This window comes from Lissotriton vulgaris, chromosome 8 (assembly GCF_964263255.1).
Source record: "Lissotriton vulgaris chromosome 8, aLisVul1.2, whole genome shotgun sequence".
Lineage (NCBI taxonomy): Eukaryota > Metazoa > Chordata > Amphibia > Caudata > Salamandridae > Lissotriton > Lissotriton vulgaris.
The window spans coordinates 1,410,108,932-1,410,131,365 of record NC_141696.1 but is presented as its reverse complement, the minus strand read 5'-3'; the positions used below and the strand labels follow the sequence as shown (position 1 = coordinate 1,410,131,365).

The window sequence follows — 22,434 nt, the reverse complement described above, 5'->3', positions numbered from 1 at the left end:
TGCCTGGACAGCCAAGTCCAGAGAGATGGCTTCTTTGGCTGTTCAGTTCTCCATGACTTTCTGGTGTGATCATTGGTTCGCAGACCCACCACCGGGGTTGGTATTGCTGGGGCATCTATTCTAAGGTAAGGAATCTAATACTAACATATTTCTTTCAGATGCACAAGATACTTACCTTCGGTAACGATATATCTGTAAGAAACAGTAGTTAGTATTAGATTCCTTACCGCCTCACCCATCCTCCCCGTTCTGTAAACCGATATTTAGGGTTAAGGTTATCCCCTTTCAGGGCCCTAGTTTCATGGCACCAGTGTTGGTTTTCTTCATGGCTCTGCGTTTCTGGCGCGGAAAAGCTATTCATAAGGACTGACGTCCGCGCGCGAGGGCTGCGTCTAAGTACTCCGGCGACAGCATCCCGACGCCGACGACGGACGTCGAGCTGCAGACGACGCCTACCGACGCGCAAGGGTACTGCTACGCAAAAGTTTCTGGATCCGGGGGGGGGCGCTAGAGGGCGCACAAGCGGAATGGCTGCCTGATAGCGTAGCTCCCGCTCCTTGGCCAGCTATCTGGCATTTATCCTTAGTCACAGGATGACCACAAGTTAAAACTGAATACCATCCGCAGCGGACAGCTGCCCTCTCCGCTCGACCGAAGTTTGGGGCCGCTGCAGTGGCCGGAACCGGAGTAATCACCGACTGCAATTTGCCCGGCGGCACCCGTGGAGACCGCGAGTGGAGGAGCTCGGCCGCGGCGGACTGCGCAAGCCCGAGGCGTGCCACGAGTGAATAGGCCCGGATTGCGTTTATGCTCCCGTGGCCTGGATCGGATCTTCCTGGAGCCCCGGGACCGCCGTGAGAGTCTGCTGCCGTGGCTGGCATCTCACTTCTGGCTGAGACGTTGCAGCAGGCCTGCCACGGGTCCTGTAGGAGCTGCGGACTGCTGAGACCACACACGAACACGGCGGACTCAGACCGGCCGTTACCGGCACAGGACATAGCGAGGTGAGCGCTGCTCGCGCCTGACGGGGAGCGCCATACCAGGGAGACCTGCAAGCGGTGCGAGAGCGGGGGGTCGGCCTGCCTTTGCAGTCGGACGGCGGGGGGCTCCCTGCCGCTTTCGTGACCGGGTGAACTTGACCCCTGCCCGCTAGAAACGAACCTGCCTCCATTACACGCGCGGTTTAGGCTTGCAGAAACCAGCTGTAGCCCACGCCTGGACCGCGGAGGTTGGTTGTTGGCATTGGACACTACTCTGCTGGACTGATGTGTACAAGGCTCCTGCCGCTCTGCTGACATACGTGCTGCAGTGTTCACCTCTACATTTGCGCCCCCGCGTTGCAGCCCGCTCCATTCCAGGAGACCACTAACGGAAGCTGGAAGTGCCACATCTGTGCTGGACTGATACAGGGCGACCACGCTGACGCCGGTGAGATAGTGCATTTACCCCCTTGATAGACACTTGGCTGCGAGTCTGCGGTGGGACGCGGAGCGGCGGTGGGCCACTCCTAGCCGCCAATATGGTGAGCCCTGAGAATCGCCAATCCAAATTAAGTTTCGATGGTGCCAAGAAAGGCACGAAGGGGACGCCCGCTTACCCTGGCCCCAGCGATCCTACCGCGCGGACCGGTGCCACTCCTAGTAAGGATTTGGATTTGCACAGCCTGTTCCAGGAGATGAGACAGGGGTTTGCAACGGTGGTGGAGAAGGTGGATGGTGTGACTTTCCCGATTGGACGCCCTGGTGCATAAAGTGGATCGCCACGAAGAACGCTTAACGGCTACGGAACAGCGCATCTCTGATACCGATGACATCACCTCGTCCCACACCACGCAATTGGCCAGAATGGACAACCGGCTTAGGGTCATAGCGGCCAAGAACGAGGACTTGGAAGCCCGTAGCCGACGCAACAACATACGCGTCACGGGCGTGCCGGAATCCAGACACGGGCAGAATGGAGATATATGTGGAAAGGCTTCTTAAAGGCTCGATTGGTGAGGACGCGTTCTCACCTCAGTTTATAGTTGAGAGAGCACACCGATCACTGGCGCCAGTTCCCAAGCCCGGACTACCACCTAGGCCGGTCATTGTCAAATTGTTGAACTACTGGGATCGTGACACCGCACTGCGAGCGGCCCGCTCTAAACAGAATCTGCATTTCAACGGCGTTACCTTCTCCATTTACCCGGATTTCACCCCGCTGGTGCAGGAAGAAAGACGCAAATTCATTCCTGTGAAGAAGAAACTACGGGAGGCTCAACTGGATTATGCACTGCTCTATCCGGCTAAACTGCGGATTACGCACCAGGGAAAGCAGCGCTTCTTTACCAATCCTCAGAAAGTTGAAGACTTTCTAAAATCGATTCGCAAAGCCCGCAGGGAAGACAGGAACGCGGAGGCACACCCCGAAGATGACGACCCATCCTCGGCAGCAGATGAACACTGAACACCAGCATCCACCAGACCTTTTATTCTGTCATGTCGGCACTCGATACCTAATGATTCGAGTGCGAGAGGAGCGGCGACTACGAACGGATGATCCCAATTGACTCCTTTCTCCTGTGGTAATGTATGCCAAGGACCACTCTCCTGACCCTGGCCTCCACCGAGGGTAGTACAGTTTTGGAGGCCAGTGGCGGGCGCAGTGGCTGTGCGACTTTGATGCTGTTTCCCTATTGGGTGTTCCCCACACGGAACTTTGTGTTTTTGAAGTTGAAAAGGGTAGGAGGGAGGGGGGTGGGGATGGGTGGGGAGGTTGGCTGCTGGCATGATTGGGATGCAGTAGTGGGCGGGAGGATGGTTTGTTTTGAAGGACTGAGGGACACACGTAGGCTGTATGATCGTTACACTATCTTCTATACTGCACAGACTTGTCTGGATAAGTGGACTGCTGAGACTCCCCGATTATTTGGGGGGGCACACATTGTTACCCCGTTGGCTGTGGCGACGTTAGGGGTTGCAGCTCAGATTAACTGCCTGTCGTGGAATGTGAGGGGGCTCAATGACGCAAAAAAATGTCGCAATGTAATAGTATACCTTGATAGACATACTGTTCATATTGCCATGTTACAGGAAACGCACCTCTCACCACAGATACGCACATCCTTTGCCAGCAAATGGGCGGGACTTCGCACATTCTCTTCGAACTCCACGTATGCAAGAGGAGTCGCCATCCTTTTCCGGCGCAACATACCCTTCCAAAAGGGTGGCGAACTAACTGACCGGGAAGGCCGCTGCGTATTATTATGGGGACGGCTGGGCCGCGACACGGTCACGTTTATCAATTGCTATGCGCCTAACATAGACATGCCTTCTTTTTTTACTGTGTTGTGGGGCAAAATTGTGGATGTAGGTTCCCGCCATGTCATTTGGGGTGGGGATTTCAATTTGGCACTCGACCCTCACCTTGACAGGGCAGACAGAGAGACCCAATATAAACCTAGGGCTCGCGAGGCGCTGAGAGGCGTCATTGCGGAGGGAGCGCTGGTAGATACATGGTGTCACTTCCACCCCGCAACTCGGGAAGGTACGCATTTTACATCACAGACTGGTACATGGGCACGATTAGACTACTTTCTTACCAACAGAGAGATTACACCGGGGGTGCAGGGAGTTCGACACTTACCGAGAACATACTCAGACCACAGTCCTGTCCTCATGCACACACAGATCCCAGGGTGGGATAACCCTAGACCTCAATGGAGGCTGCAACCGGCGGCTTTGTTGGACGAGCTATTCCGGACCGAACTGGGTGAGGAAATAGCTGATTTTTTTCCTAGAAATAAAGGGTCAGTGGAATCGGTGGAAAACATCTGGGAAGCATTCAAAGTAACAATCAGAGGCTATTGCATGTCTAAGAGCTTTGGGGTCCTGCGGGACATACAAAACACTATACGCACACTACACATGGACCTGAGGGCACTGGAACTTAGGATGGTGGAGACTGACCCTCCCGAGATACATGCTGAATTCCGGATCAAAATATCGAACTATGAGGAGGAGGCTCTCAGGGAGGCGAAGTTTAGGGGGAAGCATTGGCAGGCCAGAAGGTATTACGAGGGAGATAGACCGGGTAGAGCCCTTGCGGTATTAACACACCCCCCACGAGATCACAACACCATACTTGAACTCACGGATGACCTAGGCCACACGATCAGGGATTCGGATGCACTCCTTGGCGCTTTCACGACTCACTACCGCACCCTCTACACTACCAATGCAGCGGTTGATGCATCCTATGCAGCATTCCTGGGAGACGTGGCTCTCTGCTGGCTCCGTGATGGAGATAGAGCCTTCCTGGCAGCCCCTTTTGAGCTAGATGAAATTTGCGAGGCCATTATGTCTCTTAGGAACGGCAAAGCACCTGGGCTGGACGGCTTACCAGCCGAATTTTATAAAACATATATAGATATTATGGCCCCGGTTCTTCGGGTGGTGTATGAAGAATCGCTTACTGATGGCGTTCTTCCTAGCTCCATGCGAGAGGTAGTCATACACTCACTCTTGAAACCAGGCAAAACACCTACTTCGTGCAGCTTGTATCGCCCACTCTCCCTCCTCAACTGTGACATAAAAATCCTCGCAAAAGTCCTTGCCAACAGACTTTCTCTACTCATGACCAGAATAGTACTCCCCAACCGATCTCGGTTTGTCCCCGGCCGATCCACCTCACATAATCTGCGGACTCTGTTTTCGTTGCTTCGCACCATACACCCTGATCTCCCAGTAGCTGCAGTTTTCCTAGATGCCACCAAGGCATTCGACTCGGTGGAATGGCCCTACTTGTTTGCTGTCCTGTCTGCCATGGGCTTTTCCAGACTTTTCATCTCCTGGGTGCAGTTACTCTACACCCAGCCTATAGCAAGGGTTCTCATCAATGGACGCTTGTCTCAATCAATTGCCATCACCAGAGGGACGCGCCAGGGCTGCCCCCCCTATTTGCAATAGCGGTGGAGCCGCTAGCCTGTAAGCTCCGCCAACTGCATAGAGAGGGCGCGGTACAGTGTCTCCAGAGACAAATAGATGTGTCATTATATGCTGATGACATTACACTCTATGTCAAACACCCTGACGTACACCTGAACCCGCTTTTGAGGGAATTTGTGCGGTTTGGAGGCATATCGGGGGTATACATTAACTGGTCCAAGTCGCAGTTTTTCCCCCTCACTGATGCGGTTGCGTCCTTCCCGATTAACTTCCCGCTGGAGTGGTGCCGGACGGGGCTACGTTACCTAGGCATCCAGGTGACGCGCGATAAGGATGAAACACTCCACTCCAACTACCGGGTGGCAATCACAAAACTCACGGCAGCAGTGGATCGCTGGATCACCCTTCCGCTTTCCATGGCTGGTGGGGCATCCCTCATAAAGATGGTAGTGCTGCCCTGATTTCTTTATCTTTTTCTTAACATCCCGTATTACCCGGGCGCCTTCTTTTTTAAGACATTAAGATCGGAGCTGTGCCGACTTTTTTAGGTTTAAAGTATTTTATTAAGGCACAAAAACACGGGGAGGGGAGCAGGAGGTCAAGCAAACATACAGTACAAGAAGCGGAACGTTGCAGCGAGTCAGAAGAAAAGCAGGGAGGCAGGAAGCCCCAGAGGGTAACAAGGCAAAGACATAAGGCAATAAGGCATTGTGAACGACCCCCCTGTAGACCCCCACTCCCTAGGCAAGGCCGAGTCCGAATAGCACCCCGCAACACAGTAAAGGAGAAGCATACCGTTCCACCAACCCCCCGACCCCAGAAAAGAAGAAGAAGGAAAGCAAAGGAGGAAAAGAAAGAAAACAATACCCCCAACATCCCCGTCCGAAAGTCAGCATTAGAAGCATATAACCCCTCTTCCCGCCCCCAACCCCCGGCCCCCGATCCGCACTTTCACTCCGCCGCAGCCGCCGGCGGCGTCAGCCTAAGGAGGCGCAAATACCGTGGACACGTGAGCTCGTGAAATTCCGTGGACAGTAGTGCCAAAAAGGGGTGCCAGAGCTCCTCAAACTGGTCAACATTCCCAGCCACCGTTAGCGACATCTTCTCCATGCCCAGTACCTACCAGAGCCTATGCAGCCAACCAGTGATAGAGGGGGCAGTAGGGGTGCGCCAGAGCACAAGTATGTTCTGAACGGCGCAGCCTAGCGCAATCGCAATCTGCCTGCCCCTGGGGGATTTCAGCGGGTACATCAAGTCATTGGGGAGGCCTAGCAAGACATACGCGGGGAAGCGCGGAAGCTCGATCTCAAAATGCCTATCCACCTCATCTAAGACTTCCTTCCAATAGGCCGACAGCACCGGGCACTCCCAGAGAATGTGCGTGAGGGTGCCCTCCTGTCCGCAACCGCGCCAGCAACCTTTATCGCCGATTTTGCGCATCTCATAGAGCCGCTCCGGGGTGTAGTACCAATAGGTGGACACTTTAGTGAAGGTTTCCGTCAGCCCAGTGTGGTACGCAGAGTGCCTCGCCCGATACGCAATCCCGTCCCACTCCTTGTGACTCAGGGTCCTGCCCAGTTCCCTGTGCCAGCGCTCCCTCCCTGGGTTATGGTAATGAAACGGCGGGGGCTGGAGAAACTTATACAAATCAGTGATGAGCTTGGCGTCCGAGGTCCGGGTTACCAACCATCGCTCGTAGGGCGTAATCGAACGGGCAGCGACGTCATGCACTGGGGGTTGAAGAGCCCAGTGGCGGACTTGCATGTAACGCAGTCTGTCCCCTTCCGTCAGGCCAAACTCCTGTCGGAGCTGCTGGAAGGGGAGCACGCCCTCCGGCCCGTAGATCTGGAAAAGCGCCCTGCAACCCGCGCTCACCCAGTGGGTAAAGGCTCCCGGCTCCAGACCCGAGGTAATGTCCGGATTGCCAGCAATGGGAGTGAACGGCGATGGAAAAGTGGTGAGCTCACGCAGCTCACACACCGCGTCCCACACTCTTAGCGGGACCCAGGTGATAAAAGAGGCGTAGAGATTAGGCGGGCGGTGAGTGCGCCGCAGGAACGGGACCTCCTGGAGGGTACGGCCTGCAACTGCCTGGTCTTGAAAGAGCCAGTGTTTGTCCGATTCCCACCGGCTCCACTCCACTAAATACCGGAGCTGCGCCGCCTGAAAGTACTTCCGGAGGTCCGGGACTCCGAGACCCCCCGCCTCCGGGGCAAGCATGGAGAGGACCCGCTTCATCCGAGGTTTACGGCCCTGCCACACAAAGCGGGAGATGTCTGCCTGCGTCTGCCGTATCCAACCCACGGGTGGCTGGAGAGGCAGAGCGCGGAAAAGATACAGGATCTGAGGCAGTATCGTCATCTTCACCGCCGCGATACGGCCCAACCACGAGAGCAGGCCCTTGTTCCATCGGCCGAGTTCCTCTTTGATCTTTTTGCCCAGAGAGGAATAGTTAGCTGCGACCATGGCAGGCAGGGAGGGAGCAAGCAAAATTCCCAGGTAAGGCACCGTGGAGGAGGACCACTGCAGCGGAAAGAGACTCTGAAGGTCCCGCCTGGTGTCGGCAGAGAGCGACACATCCAGTGCAGCCGACTTAGTCATATTCATTTTAAAGCCCGCCACGCGGGCAAAAGCGTTCAGTTCCTGGACGCAGGCAGCAAGCGACCGCTTGGGGTCATCCAGGGTCAGCAAGACATCGTCCGCGTATAAGCTGACAGTGTGCGTGTATTGCCCCATCTTCACCCCAATAGCGTCCGGGTTATCGCGAATCCTCTGTGCAAACGGCTCCATATAAAGGGCAAAGAGGAGCGGCGAGAGGGGGCAACCCTGTCTCGTGCCGCGCTCAATGGCAAAGCTATTGGAGCTGTGTCCGTTGACACGCACTGACGCTGATGGTCGCCTATAGCAGTTAAAGACCATAGTGCGGAACTTCTCGCCGATCCCCAGTTTCCCAAGGACCAGCTCGAGATATGGCCAATGAACCCTATCAAAGGCCTTCTCCGCGTCGACCGATAGCAGCATCCGCTCCCCCGGGACGCGTGAGGCCTTTTCCAGCACGTGCGTCACCCTCTTCGTGTTGTCGACCGTCTGCCTACCGGGTACAAAACCGGCCTGGTCCGCCTCCACCAAACCTGGTAGGTGTAGACCCAGTCTGGCCGCCAAGATTCCGGTGTAAAGCTTGAGGTCCACATTTAGGAGCGAGATGGGCCGGTACGAGCCGCACAGGGTCCGGTCCTTCCCCGGCTTGGGGATAACCGACACAGTCGCTGAGAGAAGGTCCGGTGGGATGGCTCCCGGTTCGGAGAAGGAGTTGAACAAGCGAGCCAGTAGAGGCGCGACAGTGGGACAGAAGGTCTTGTAAAACAAGGCCGTATAGCCATCCGGGCCCGGGGCTTTACCATGCTTTAGCCGTGCAATCGCGGAGATGACCTCCTCCACGTGAATGTCCCTCTCTAGGTGGTCCGCCTGGGAGGAGTCCAGGGCCGGGAGGGTCACGGATTCCAAATAGGCCTCAGCCTCTCCCGGTGGGGAAGGCTCTGCAGCGTACAGCGCCTCGTAAAAGGAACGAAAGGAATCTGCCACCTCCGCGTCACCGGAAACCGGGATCCCATCCACTCCCACCAGCTCCTTCACCACATTGCGTTGCTGCGCAGCCCTGAGCCTATGGGCCAGGAGCTTACCGCACCTGTCTCCGCCGGTGTAAAAGGCATGCCTCAGGCGCAGCGCGGCATACTCCGCCCGATCTAGATCCAACGCAGAGAGGAGTTTCCGTGCCGCCTTCAGCTGCTTCCAGACCCTAGGAGCCCCCGTTCGGCGGTGAACCTGCTCAAGCTCCCTAATCTGCGCCGTCAGTTCCTCCCTCTTGCGTTGGCGTTCCCTGTTTTCCGCCGAGGAAATGGAGATAAACTCCCCCCTGACGACCGCTTTCAAAGCCGCCCACTGCGTTGCCAGGGACGTGGCAGAGTTGTTATTGTGGGTCAGGTAGTCCTGGATGACCTCCTCCACTCGCTTCTCAACCGATTTCTTATGGAGAAGCGTGTCCCGAAGCCGCCACATCCCCCTAGAGGGGGGGGCCGCCGGCCAAGCAAAGATTCCGGAAACCGGTGCGTGGTCGGACAGGGACAAGACCCCGATGTCTGCCGCTGTGGCGGCCGAACGAAGCGGTCCGCTCACCAAGAGGTAGTCCAACCGTGAATACGTGCGGTGCGCGTGGGAGAAATAGGAGTAGTCCCTATCGGTGGGGTGCATGGCGCGCCAGAGGTCATGCAGGTCCATTTCCGCAATCTGGTCCTGTACCGCCCTAGAAAGCTCCCCTGTCTGCGGAAAGCGCTGGGCAGACCTATCCAGGGTGGAGTCGAAGACCATATTCAGGTCTCCCCCCAAGATGATATGGCGATCTGGCGAGGCAGTAACGTCCACCAACACTGATTCCAGGAAGCGATTCTGGTGGTCATTTGGGCTGTATACCGAACCAACCGTAAAGGAAACACCTCCCAAACGCATGCGATACACTAGAAGCCTCCCCTTCTGCTCAGCATGTTTATGCAACACCTCCCCCCTGAAGGAGCTGGCTAGGAGAATGGCCACCCCAGCAGTCTTAGTCGCAGCAGTGGAAAAGAGTTGCGTGGAGAACTTGGCTGAGCGCAACCTATGGCAATCTTTGGAAAGTAAATGGGTTTCCTGCAGGAGGCAGATATCCGCCTGCGACCCCTCCAACAGGGAAAGGATCGCCCTACGCTTCACGGGGTTATTCAGACCCTTAACATTAAGGGTCACTACTTTCAGGGGCGGCATCGCCTCCAGGGAAACAACGCGCTATGCAGCGAGCGAGGGATCAGCGGAGGGGGCGCGCGGGGCAGGGGCGCAGGGAAGGCCAGAGGCAGCAGCGCACATGGTCGGACAGCTTCGGACGGGACCCCCCCCACACCAAACCAACAGTTAAACCCCCCCAGAACCAACCCATAGCAACCAACCAAAACAAAAAACAGGGAACAACACCCCATAGTCTCAGTCTAGCCCAGGTGGGCGAGTCTGCAGAAAATAGTCAAGTGGACGTCCAGCCACACGCCTCCCCCCTCGCCCCCCCAGCTCCCAACCCCAGCCCAGCATCGTTAAAGCTAAGAGTCTCTCCCCCCGGAGAAAAGTTAGGCCGTTAGGGCCACACCAGTAGATTCAGGCAAGTTCCTGGCCGCAGTCCTCAGGGCCTCCTCCATTTTTGCTCTGATGGTGGGCGAGTCTGGACGACTCGCCGTCGCTGACGATGGGTGCCTCCTCGATCTCCGTCGGCCCCGCCGTTCGGGGCGCCGCCATGCGGGTGTAGCCCCTTCCTCCTCCGTAGCAGTAAGGCCCAGTACTCCACAGACATCTTGTAAAGAGCGCAGCTGATGCAGCACCCCATTCCATCGAAAAATAAGACGGAAGGGGTGACCCCAGGAATAGGCTGTCTCATGCTCTCGCAGAAAGTCTGTAGCGATGCGGAAAGACCTGCGCTTCTGCAGTGTGATGGCGGACAGGTCCTGATAGAGCGCCACAGGTCTTTCTCGGAAGGTCAGCGGTTGCTTCCTGCGGGCCTCCGTCATGATGCTCTCTTTTAGGGGGAAATCCGGCAGGAATGCCAGGATATCAGGCGGGGGTGCCGATGACTGGCGCTGGCGGCCCACCCTGTGTGCTCTGTCAATGCGGATCGGGAAATCCGCTCCTTCCTCCAAGATGTCGCGGAACAGGTCCTGCAGATAGGCCACTAGGTCCGCACCTTCATCCGCGGATGGAACCCCTCGCACCCGGATGTTATTCCGCCTGGACCTGTTCTCGAGGTCCTCCGAGTGGGCCTGGAGCTCGACACACTGCTCCCGAAGGCGGAGGACGTCCTGCTGGAGATGAGTTATCTCTTCATCGCGACGTTGGGCCGCCGTCTCCACAGTGTCGACCCGCTCACCCAGGCCTTCGACTTCCCTGCGCACCTCCCGGACCTCTCCAGCCACTTCGGTCTTAAGAGTCTGAAATTCCTCCTTGAGGGAGCTGAATAAGTCCTCCATGAAGGACCTCGTGACTGGTGGCTCGCCCACGGTTGCGTCTGTTGATGCCCGGGAGGCCCCCGGGGGCGGCTGCGCCCTGTCGCGTAGTTGCTGGGACCTGCCGAGCATTTCCGGCAAAGTGCGATCTCCTCGTGCCGCGCCACGTCTCCCAGTCATCTTGGCCCCCGTTGAAGCCTGGGGCAGTTGCTGTAGGCGAGCGCCACCGCTCGCGGGCACCAGATGTGAGGCCCTCGTCGGGGACAAGGGTAGTGCGTCACAGGCGACAAAATGGCGGCCCGGGCCTGGGCAAGACGACCCCCGGGCCAGCAGGGCAGGCAGCAACGTCCAAAGTGTAGGCCTCCAGCCTCGTACTCCCAGGGGGGGCAGCAGATGAGCCGGTACCAGGACGAGCCGAGGCTCCCGTGTGAGAAGGGCGCGGGCAAGGGCCACTGGGCTCAGCTACACAAAGACAAGATGGCGGGAGGGTGGAACCCAAGAAGGCAGCCCGGGCCAGCAAGTCCGTGGGCAACCCTCAAACAGCAACGGGTCCGGGCACTGCTCGAACTCCGCCATCCAGAGCCTCCAGGCGCGGAGTTCGCAAGTCAGCACTCCTCGAAACCCAGAGCAGGGGGAAGATCGCCGGCGCAGGGCTGGGGTTCGTCGCCCAGCAATGGTGCTTGCCACCAGGCCACCGGCCAGGAAGCCACCACACTCCGCGGAGTCCGTCTAGTCCGCTCCCCCGGGATCTCCGGCTTTCAGCTTTTCAGCACTCGGCCCAGCCGAGGCGCGCGGACAGCGCCGCAATACGCTCCGCCTCCCGGCTCTTCACCTCGGGGCGACCCGGGCTCCACTCCTCGGAGCGGTCTCCGAATAAACTTTCCGGGGACTTCCCCCGGGGCCACAGAAGTCAAAGTGGTCTCAAAATGTGCCCCGCGAACTCCGGCACAGTTCTCTCACCCGCAGTGCAGCCGCGGGGGGAGAGAAGCGCAGGAATCGGGGCTCAGGCTGAGCTGGGCCGGAGGAGCTACGGGAGGAAGCGTCCGCTCACCCCGCCATCTTGGCCACGCCCTCTGTGCCGACTTTTTTGGGGAGGAAAGAATCCACATCTGAAGTGGTCTACACTGATTCAGCCCTATGGTTCTGGTGGATTTGACGTACCGGACTTTGAGGCCTATTACCTGTGCGCGCAGGCCCATTATGCATATCACTGGTTAACCTCCACGCCCTTCATGCCTCAACTGGCGGTGGAGGACTGGATAGTGCACCCAATGCCAATTAACGGCCTGCACCACTGCCCGGAAGCGCTGATACAAACACCCAACACCTCTGTGTCTTGCACACTTGACGCGTGGCGCCGAATGGTTAAGAGGCTGGCCTGCTGTTTCATATACTCTCCCAGGTTACCACTGACTTTCCATCCTGACCTCGCTCCGTTAGAGGAGCGCGGCTTTGGCATGCTCTGCAGCCGATTGCGACTCAGCTCCTGGGGAGATCTCTTCGCCAATGGGAAATTTAAAACTGCAGATGAATTTTTTGCCTCCCACGCCCGCTCTCCGCTTGATGTCTTCTACTACTTGCTCCTGCGCCAGGGAATGACGGTCATACTGCCTGGTTTCCCTGATGAACCAGAGACATTTCTCCCTTTACAATTCTTGTTAAATTCACAAGACGGGGCGCATTTGGTCTCCGGCTTGTATCGACAGCTCAGGTCGGCTGACACGCCGCTTGTGGCGAAAGCGAGAGAGCACTGGAATGCTGACCTGGACACCGACCTTACTGATGATCAATGGCTGTACTGCTGCGCTACTACGGCGCGGATATCGGCCAGCAGTCGACTCAAAATGATCCACTACAAGTTTTTGCATAGGCTGTACTATACTCCAGTAAAAAAGCATAGATTTCGCCTGACAGACTCCGATAGATGCGAACGCTGTAAAGCTGAACACGCGGATTTCCTGCACTTGGCCTGGGAGTGCCCGCCAGTCAGAGATTTTTGGCAACAAGTAACTGATGCGCTTACAGCGATGGTGAAAGAACCAGTTGCGGATGACCCGCTCCTCACGTTGCTGGGATACACTGTACGCATCCCGAAAACCTATAGGAAATTTATTGACAATGCACTACTTCTGGCCAGGCGCCGAGTGGCATGCCGTTGGGGTCGGGGCAGGGCACCTAAGTTCAAGGAATGGATGGGAGATATGACTTATTGTCAGGAGCAGCACACTACGTTTGCTGAACTACTGCCGATCTCTCATCGCCCGAAAGATTTCTGGAGCCCATTGACTGACTACCTGCTCACTCAGGCCGACGACAGTACTGCTTCGGACTAATGATGTGCACATAACCAGCTTTTTCTGACGACTCTAGGTGATGGGTGGCTTACATGCGAGCGCACACGGTAGGTGGCCGTCTGACCATACCCAGCTTGACCACACTTATCCCTACAGGCACTACCTGGCACATCCTCCGGGACACTTATAGCTGCTTTGGCGCTACATACGTAGGAAGCTTCACTGGATCCTTCAACACTAGCTCGCACACATCGCCCTACCCCGTTCATGTGCCCTTCATATCACACTGGGTCGCCATCCTTGAGACATAACACAATACTTGTAGACCCCGATTACACATTACACGACACTGCTATAGACATTCCACTGTGTGGTAGAAATACGATCACAGCCCTGTTATGTTATATACAGACTGCAAACTCTTTACCGGATAGAGACTACATTTCCCCTATGGTCCCTTTTTCGTTTCCTGTTGGGGATTGGGGGGTGAAAAATATACTGAAAATCTGTTCTGCTGCGTTGTATCCTTCTGTATACACTTCACTTTGCACTGCCTATCGAATGCTCACAACGAGTTAAGAGACTACGCCACCGGGCCTCCGGGATGCCGGTTCAACGGCTGTGTTACACTACTGAGAGATTTTTCCTTCTTATTTAGCTACATCTTGAGCTGCCGGCCTCCGGGTTGTGGGCAAATAGAGCAGTGTACTGTACAAAATGCACAATAAAGTGGTTTTGAACACCAAAAAAAAAGTTTCTGGATCCAGTTTGATGCCTGGGATATTCTAAGGTAAGGAATCTAATACTAACTACTGTTTCTTACAGATATATCGTTACCGAAGGTAAGTAACTTGTGCGCCCAGTGAAATATTGCTGCTGATAGCCATTATATCCTTTAATGTACTTTGAGTGTCTCTGTGAACTGTTCATCACGTATATAAATATAAACTGTGTGTGTTCTTGAATTTTTAGGTGGTATGTTTTTGGCAACAGGCAGCACAGATCAGATCATCAGAATGTATTACTTTGGATTGGAAACACCTGACAAAATTGCTGAATTAGAGGGCCACACGGTAAGTAATTAAGAGTCAATTTGTACATGGATTTGCTTCTGTTTACTCTCGTGGAGAGATTTAGCAAATATTGGCTTTTAATTGATACCTGAAAGCAGATTCCTTACATTTCAAATATTCTCTAGGTGCCAGACTCGTTCTGAAAGTTTCTATAGCAGGATTTTTGTGTTGCACAAAGTGGCATTGTGCAGCTCCAAGTTTGCTTCATTCCACCCCGGAAGATAGGCAGTAAAGGCCGTATAAGGCCAGTCAGCTACTTACTTTCTGCACCTTTGTACGCTGATCCGGAGTGCTGCTCTTTTTTGCCAGTTGATGAATTCTTTAGAAATTCTTTTCAGTGTGCAAAGGAACAATGTTCCCACCAAAGACTACAAGGTTCAAACCGTACTGTGACTGTCGGACTCAGTGGCCGATGAAAGACTGGGTTCTGCTGTGTAGGCTTGTGCATGACTCCCAAGTTCTGATGACAAAGTGAAGCTGTACATTGCTGAAAGAAGTCATGGACGGGGAGAGCCACGGACTACATCCTCCTCGGGTACCTGAACTTCCTCCTCGAGAACAACTCCACCAACTCCACCACCCTGATCGACAACCTAGCCAACCTCGGACTCCGACAACTCGTCACAACACCCACCCACTCCGCCGGTCATACGATTGCCCCCATCTTCTCTGCAAGCCCCCACGTCTCCTTCAACCACACCACCGAATTCCACTGGACCGACCATCGCTGCATCCACTTCATCTTCAAGAAACCCACCAAGCACCACTGCACCCAACAGATGCCTCGCCGCTGCTGGAGCAAAGTCATTGAAGACCAGCTGACCACCACCCTCGCCTGGAGCCCACCCACCGACCCCCGACACCTCCGCCTGCAACCTCAGACAGTGGATCAACGGCTGCGCCAACACCCTCGCCCCGATCAAGAAACCCTCCAACAGTCACACCAACCAGAAAGCCAGCTGGTTTACTGAAGACCTCCGGGCCTCCAAGCAAACCTGCCGAAAGATGGAGAAGATCTGGCTCCGTGAACGAACACTGGACAGCCACGCAGCCCACAAGAACGCCACCCACAGACACCATCACCTCATCATATCTGCCAAAAGGGCCTCCTTCAAAGACCGCCTAGACAACAGCGCGCACAACAGCAAAAAGCTCTTCAACATCGTGAAGGAACTCGCCAACCCCAGCTCCAACACCAATGACGTCCCACCCTTGCAAGACCTGTGCGACTCGCTGGCCACCTTCTTCCACCGCAAGATCGCAGACAGCCACGACTGTTTCAACGCCACGACAACCACTGGGACCTCCGCCCCTACGACCACCGTCCGCACCAACAGCCTACTCTCCTGGACCAACATCAACGACGACAACACCATCAAGATCATGAACACCATCCACTCCGGATCTCCGTCAGACCCATGCCCACACCACATCTTCAACAAAGCCAGCACAGCCATCGCACCCCATCTCCGGAAAGTCATCAACACCTCCTTCGAGACAGCAACCTTCCCGGAGATCTGGAAGCCTGCAGAGATCAACGCCTTACTCAAGAAACTCAAAGCGGACCCCCAGGACCTCAAGAACTTCTGGCCCATCTCCCTGCTCCCATTCCCGGCAAAGATCATCGAGTAGACAGTCTGCGAACAACTGACCCGCTACCTTGAGGAGAACAACATACTGGACCCTTCCCAGTCCAGGTTCGGCACCAACCACAGCACCGAGACGGCCCTCAGAGAAACGGCAACCCTCATCCTCCTGGACCTGTGAGCCGCTTTAGACACGGTCTGTCACCACACACTCCGAACACGCCTCCACAACGCTGGGTTCCAAGAGAAGGCCCTGGACTGGACCATCTCCTTCCTCTCCGGCAGAACACAGAGCGTCCACCTTCCCCCCGACGCCCCCCCCCCCCCCCCCCCCCCCCCCCCCCCCCACCTTCCACTCCAAAGCCACCGAGATCTGCGGCGTACCCCAGGGCTCATCCCTCAGCCCAATTCTGTTTAACATCTACATGGCACCGCTCGCCCATGTTGCCCGTCAGCACGACCTCAACATCATCTCCTACACCGATGACACCCAGCTGATCCTCTCCCTCACCAAGGACCCCACACCGCCAAAACCAACCTTCAGAAAGGAATGAAAGCCGTCGCTGAATGGATGAGGAACAGCTGACTGAAGTTCAGCTCGGACAAGACGAAGCTCCTCATCTTTGGATCCACCCCTTTGGCCTGGGACGACTCCTGATGGCCGACTGCACTGGGAACCGCCCCAACACCCCCCGACTACGCACGCAACCTAGGGGTCATTTTCGACTCCACCCTCTCCATGACTAAACAGGTCAAGGCCGTCTCCTCCTCTTGCTTTAACACCCTCCGCATGCTCTGCAAGATCTACAAGTGGATCCCCATTGAAACGAGAAGAACGGTCACCCAGGCTCTCATCAGCAGCAGGTTGGACTACGGAAACGCCCTCTACACAGGAGCCTCGGCCAAACTCCTGAGACGGCTCCAATGCATCCAGAAAGCCTCTGCACGCATGATCCTCTACATCCCTTGCCGCAGCTACATCACACCCCACCTGAGAGACCTGCACTGGCTCCCGGTCAACAAGAGGATAACTTTCAAGCTCCTCACCCACGCACACAAGGCACTCCACAACACCGGACCAACGTACCTCTACAGACGTCTCAGCTTCTACACACCCACCCACCAGCTCCGCTCCGCTGCCCTCGCCACAGTCACCCGCTTCTGAAGAGCGACCTCCGGTGGCAGATCGTTCTCCCACCTCACCGCAAAGACCTGGAACACCCTCCCCATCCACCTACGGCAGACCCAAGACCTGCTGACCTTCTGAAAACTCCTCAAGACCTGGCTTTTCAAGCAGTAGCAGCATTCCCCACCCCAGCGCCTTGAGACCCTCGCGGGTGAGTAGTGCGCTTTACAAATGATATGATTGATTGATTGATTGATTGATTGATGGACTTTGTGTAAGTCCTGCTCCCTCTCCAAGTTGAGGGCATGGAATTTTTCCCACTCGAGGTTGCTCCTGCAAAAGGTCCTTGTTGGGGTTGAAGTCGTCCTGTAAATCCAAGTAGAAGAAAAAAGCGCAACACGTAGAAGCGGGAATCAAGCTCACCTTGCCACTTTCTGTCTGACGAGAAGTCTGGAGGGCGTCAAGGTATCAACCAATCTCGCTCCAATTCACAGAGACTATTTCTCAACTAATTTTATTTATTTATTTGAACTTATATTGCGCAACAGCTACCCGCAGTGGGTTTCCCGGCGCCAGGGATAGACACACGAAGAAAAGAAAACACAGCACAGTGCAAAGAGCCAGCTAGAACAAAAGAACAGATTTACTGAAAGAGCAGGGTCTTAAGTTTTTTCCGAAAGCAAAATAAATCAGTCTCTGATTTCAGGGCAAGGGGTAGTGCGTTCCAAGATTTGGGGCCTAGATGGGAGAAGAATCCTTGTGCATCCTAAACTTCCCAGGCCATCAGTGACTCTGCATCAGTTTGAGACTCTAAAAGAGGCCATGTATAGTATTTCTGGCACTTTACAGGCTCCCTCTTGCATGTCTTCTGACCTAAAGGATCCAGAGGGCCCTCCTGTTGGGCCACTGCTGGAGGATCTGTTGTTGGTGTTTTCTGTGCCCCTTGAGCCCACTTCGGGTTCTGAGTGGACTATCCGGCTCTAAGAATTGCACTGGTCCCTTGTCCACTGTTGCATGTCCTGACTTTGCCGGCACTGGAGGTGCAGCCCTTGCAAACTCTTGTGCCATACCTTGAGCCGTATCCACTTCGACGGCTGACCAAGGTTGTGCCATGATTCTACTCCACTGTAACTGCTTCCAGTACACTGAGATTTTTGAAAGAACTCTTCCTCTACCACAAGGCCTTCCTGAGAAACTTAATCACCTTTTTGGTTTGGACTTTGATCAACTTGATGATGGGGATTATTAATTCCCTCATTATGATTATGATGAAGATGATAATAACATTTACATGGGTTTGGGGGTGTGGCCAAGATGGCGGCAGTAGCAGTCGCATAACTGAGAGCTCTGTCCTGACGTCACGAAGATCCTGGGGCGATTGTTTCCCCTCCCCCCCCCGATAACCTTCTAAGAGGTGCGGCACACAGTGCCTCCCACTGCACGATCCACCAGTGGGAGGTCGTGGCAGCCAGTGAGTGCTCCCTGAGTGCCGGCGAGCCTGGGCCACCTCTTAGGCCTAGGCTGATGTCCTGATCAACCCTGGGGGAAGACTCCTAAGCCCAGCAGAGCTGAGCAGTAGTGCTGGAACACAAGGCGGCTACGACTTGGACAGCTGCGGCCGTTACGGCCTCTGGTGGCTGAAAGAGGGCTCAAAAGTACAGAGGCGGGAGAATGCATGGAGTGAGTACAGCCTACCTACCTGGGGGAAAATACCCAGGAACAGGAGACAAGAGCGTGAACCCTAGACTGCGACAAAACGTCATTGGGGCGAGCTAGAACTAAGGCTGCTGCAAGAACCGGTAATCCTCCCCCTTCCTTCCCACACACGGTCCAGGCAGCAAGAGACTCAAAGACAGCTGGCATCAGAGGACAATACCTAAAACTGGCGAGCTGAGCAGGAGCACTAGACCACTGGGAGACGGCGGTGGGAATGGAGGAGACCTTCCACCCTCTTAGGTCTGGGTGCATAATAGCCCATGCACGGCCCAGGCAGCAAGAGATGAATAGCTTACTGACCCCGGGGGACAATATGGAGAGCATGGAGGATTGAGCAGGGCTCCGGGCCTGGGTGAATTAAATATAGGTCAAGCCTAGTCACTAGAGGCACAAGTGGACCCCCCTTACCACCCCCGCTGTAATGAGCTATGCTAGCTGCCTGCTGAGACTACTTGATAGATCTTCCCCACATAGGGGTGCTGTGAGATGACCTCTCGCACGTCATAAGAGAGCAGTAACACCACTGGACCGACTTAAGTGTCTCGGGAGGACACCACTGCTTCGCCCCTGCTGAGTACTGTATATATGACTATCTGAAAGAGACACATTAGTGATAGATTCTTTACTTTAGAACATTCCCCAGGCGCCAGACTGGATCCGGAAAATATTCTGCTTAGTAGTACACCTGCGCGCCGGTTGGTGGCGTTATGCGGCTCCGCGTACGTCACTGGCGTCAGGATGACGTCCTGTAGACTACTTACGTGCCACCCTTGCACGCTGACGTCAGTTCTTTCTTTTTCCGCGCCGAAAGCGCAGATCCGAATTGAGCACGTACCTCGGTCACTTTTTTGACCACTTTTTTGATACTTTTGTCTCCTCTTGTCTCCTGGTGCACATAGAGATGCCCCGCTTTAAGTCTTGTGGGTCGTGCTGCCGTAATATGTCTGTGGCGGACCCCCATGATGTCTGCCTCTACTGCCTGGAGACAGACCATGACTCCCGGGACTGTCGGCACTGCCGTGCCGGAAGTTGCTGGAGGTCTGGCACTCCTGTCACTGCCACTCCGGGTCTAGGGGCCGTTCGCGGGACCGCTCGCTGGACCGGAGCCGTCTCTCCTCGGGCTCGAAGCCTTCACCTTCAGATTCCGGTAACAGACGCCATAAAAAGTCATCGAAGAAGCCGGTTCACTCTCCGACGTCCCCCAGTCGCTCCTCAGAGGCAGACGAGGGAGACAGGGGTTGCGCCTCTGTGGCTCCTCCAGAACCTGGGAAGCCTGTGAATTCCGAATAGATGCAAGAGTTACTTGCTGCCATGGACCGCCTGTGTAGTCCTCAGGCTCCCGCCGGCGCGCCTGTGGGCCCAGTGTACAGAACCTGTTGGCCCGGTGGCACCGCCTCTGGCATCAGCCCCGGAGCTACTGGATCCAGCGCCCTCCGCTCTGGCGCCACAAGGTACAGCACCACTGGCTCCGGCGCCGCCTTTGACTCCGGCCCCAGCGCCGCCACATGTGCCGCACTGGGTGCCGTTTATCCCGCTCCTGCCCTGGTGCTCGGACCATTTCGTTCCGACCTGAAATCCACATTAGGATGCGGCTCCAGTACGGCCCCGGCCGATCCCGGTGCCGGTCCCGGTGCCTCAGGCCCTGCCGCGGCGGCCGGCTCCTTCTACTCCGAAGCCGGATGAGGACTTGTACGGCTCCCAAGACCCCCCTGCGCTGCATTGTGACTCCGAGCAGGCTTGGGTGGATGACCTTCAAGATGTGGGTGAACTTGATGCGTCTTCTGACCCGGGGTTTGCCTCCCCTCTGCCTACTATGGAGGAGGGCACTTCCTACACCATGGTGCTGCGTCATTCTATGAAGGCTCTCCATCTCAACCTCCCTACGGTGGCCCTTAAGACCAACCTCCTTACGGAGGTGCTCCAGACGGTGTCTACGTCTTCGGAACCACTACTCCCTTTCAATGAGGCCCTTACCGAAATTCTCTTGGGCACTTGGTTGCGGCTGGCCTCGGGGGCTCCATTGGATAAGAATGTCTCCAGGCGTCATCATCCAGCGCCTGGCGATCCTGCCTTCTTGACCACTCACCCCACGCCTGAGAGCCTGGTCATTCAGGCTTCGACATCGCAGAGTGCCTTTCCCACGGCTCCGCCAGGTAAGGACTCTATGAGGCTGGACCAATAAGGCTAGAGGTTGTTCTCCTCGGCCAGCTTGGGGTTGCGGTCAGTTAATACCGCCTGCTTATTGGGCCATTACTCCCACGTAGTGTGGGATTCGGTAGCAGAGGTCCTGCCTCAGTGTTCTGAGGAGGTCTAGGTTGTCCTTTCCCAGGCAATAGCGGAGGGCAAGGATGCGGCATAGTTTGCCATCAGGTGTGGTCTGGACACAGCTGACTCCTTGGGCAGGGCGATTTCCACGACTGTGGCGTTGCGGTTGTGATCTACAGGATTCTCGATTGATGCTCAGAGCTCGCTCATGGACATGCCCTTTGATGGCTCTCGCCTCTTTGGCGACAAGGTTGACAATGCCATGGGGGCCATCGAGTACGTTCCTGATCAGGAAGTAGGGTGTGGTTGTTATTCCCACTAATTCTGGTCCCCAAGAAGGACAAGGGGGGCCTGCGCCCCATATTGGACCTCCAGGACGTCAATCGCTTCCTCCGGAAGGAGAAGTTCAAGATGCTGACTCTGGCTCAGTTCCTGACTGCCCTAGAGACTGGATGGTAGCGTTAGACTTGCAGGATGCTTATTTTCACATCCCCGTCCTGTCGGCCCACCGGCGATACCTGCGGTTCATGGTAGACCAGGAGCATTTTCAGTTTGCTGTGCTCCCCTTGTGCCTTACCAGCGCCCCTCTGGTGTTCACGAAAGTGATGGCGGTGGTCTCTGCTCATCTGCGCAAGTCAGGGGTGTCAGTTTTCCCCTACCTCGACGGCTGGCTGTTGATGGCGGGCTCGCCCCAGGCAGTCGTCTCCCACCTCCAGACTACGGCCGACCTCCTGCATTTGCTGGGGTTCTCCATCAATGTGCGAAGTAGCACCGGAGTCCCTCTCAGAAGCTCCCTTTCATCGGGCGGTTCTGGATTTGACGCTGTTTCAGGTTTATCCTCCCAACCAGCGAGTCTGTGATATTCAGGCTATGATTCCGCTCTTTCAACCTCTATTCCGGGTTTCCGTCAGGGTGACCCTCCAGCTTCTGGGCCTGATGGCCTCCTGCATCCTGCTGGTAACGCATGCCCGATGGCATATGCGGGCTCTGCAGTGGGAAATGAAGTTCCAGTGGGCACAGCATCGGGGCATCCTGTTAGATCACGTCCAGATCTCGGAGGACGCCACATGACAATTACGGTGGTGGCTCACGAACCGCGATTGGGTCAGTGGCAGATCCCTCTCCCTTCCCCAACCGGAGCACACAGTGGTGGTGGATGCGTCCCTCCTGGGATGGCGGGGCCACATGGCAGAGGCAGCAAGGAACTCTTCTGCATCATCAAAGAGCTCTCCAACCCCAGCGCCTGCAACAATGACATTACACCCTCGCAAGACCTCTGCGACTCACTCGCCTCATTCTTCCACTGCAAGATCTCCAACATACACGACAGCTTCAGCGCACAGACCAACGACCCAACCACCGTATCAGCGCACCCAACCGCTACCCTCTGCACCTGGAACCCGGTCAACACCGAGACACCGCCCGCGCTATGAGCACC

General features: G+C 55.8%; 1 protein-coding gene across 1 annotated transcript in view; it reads left to right on the top strand.

Annotated features, from left to right (window-relative positions):
* BRWD1 (bromodomain and WD repeat domain containing 1) overlaps window positions 1-22,434 on the top strand; it is a 2,503,800-nt gene that overhangs the window by 290,669 nt on the left and 2,190,697 nt on the right. The window contains exon 11 of the mRNA XM_086935423.1: window positions 14,203-14,303. Within this exon, the coding sequence (XP_086791549.1) occupies window positions 14,203-14,303 (101 nt within the window). The remainder of the gene's footprint in view (window positions 1-14,202; window positions 14,304-22,434) is intronic.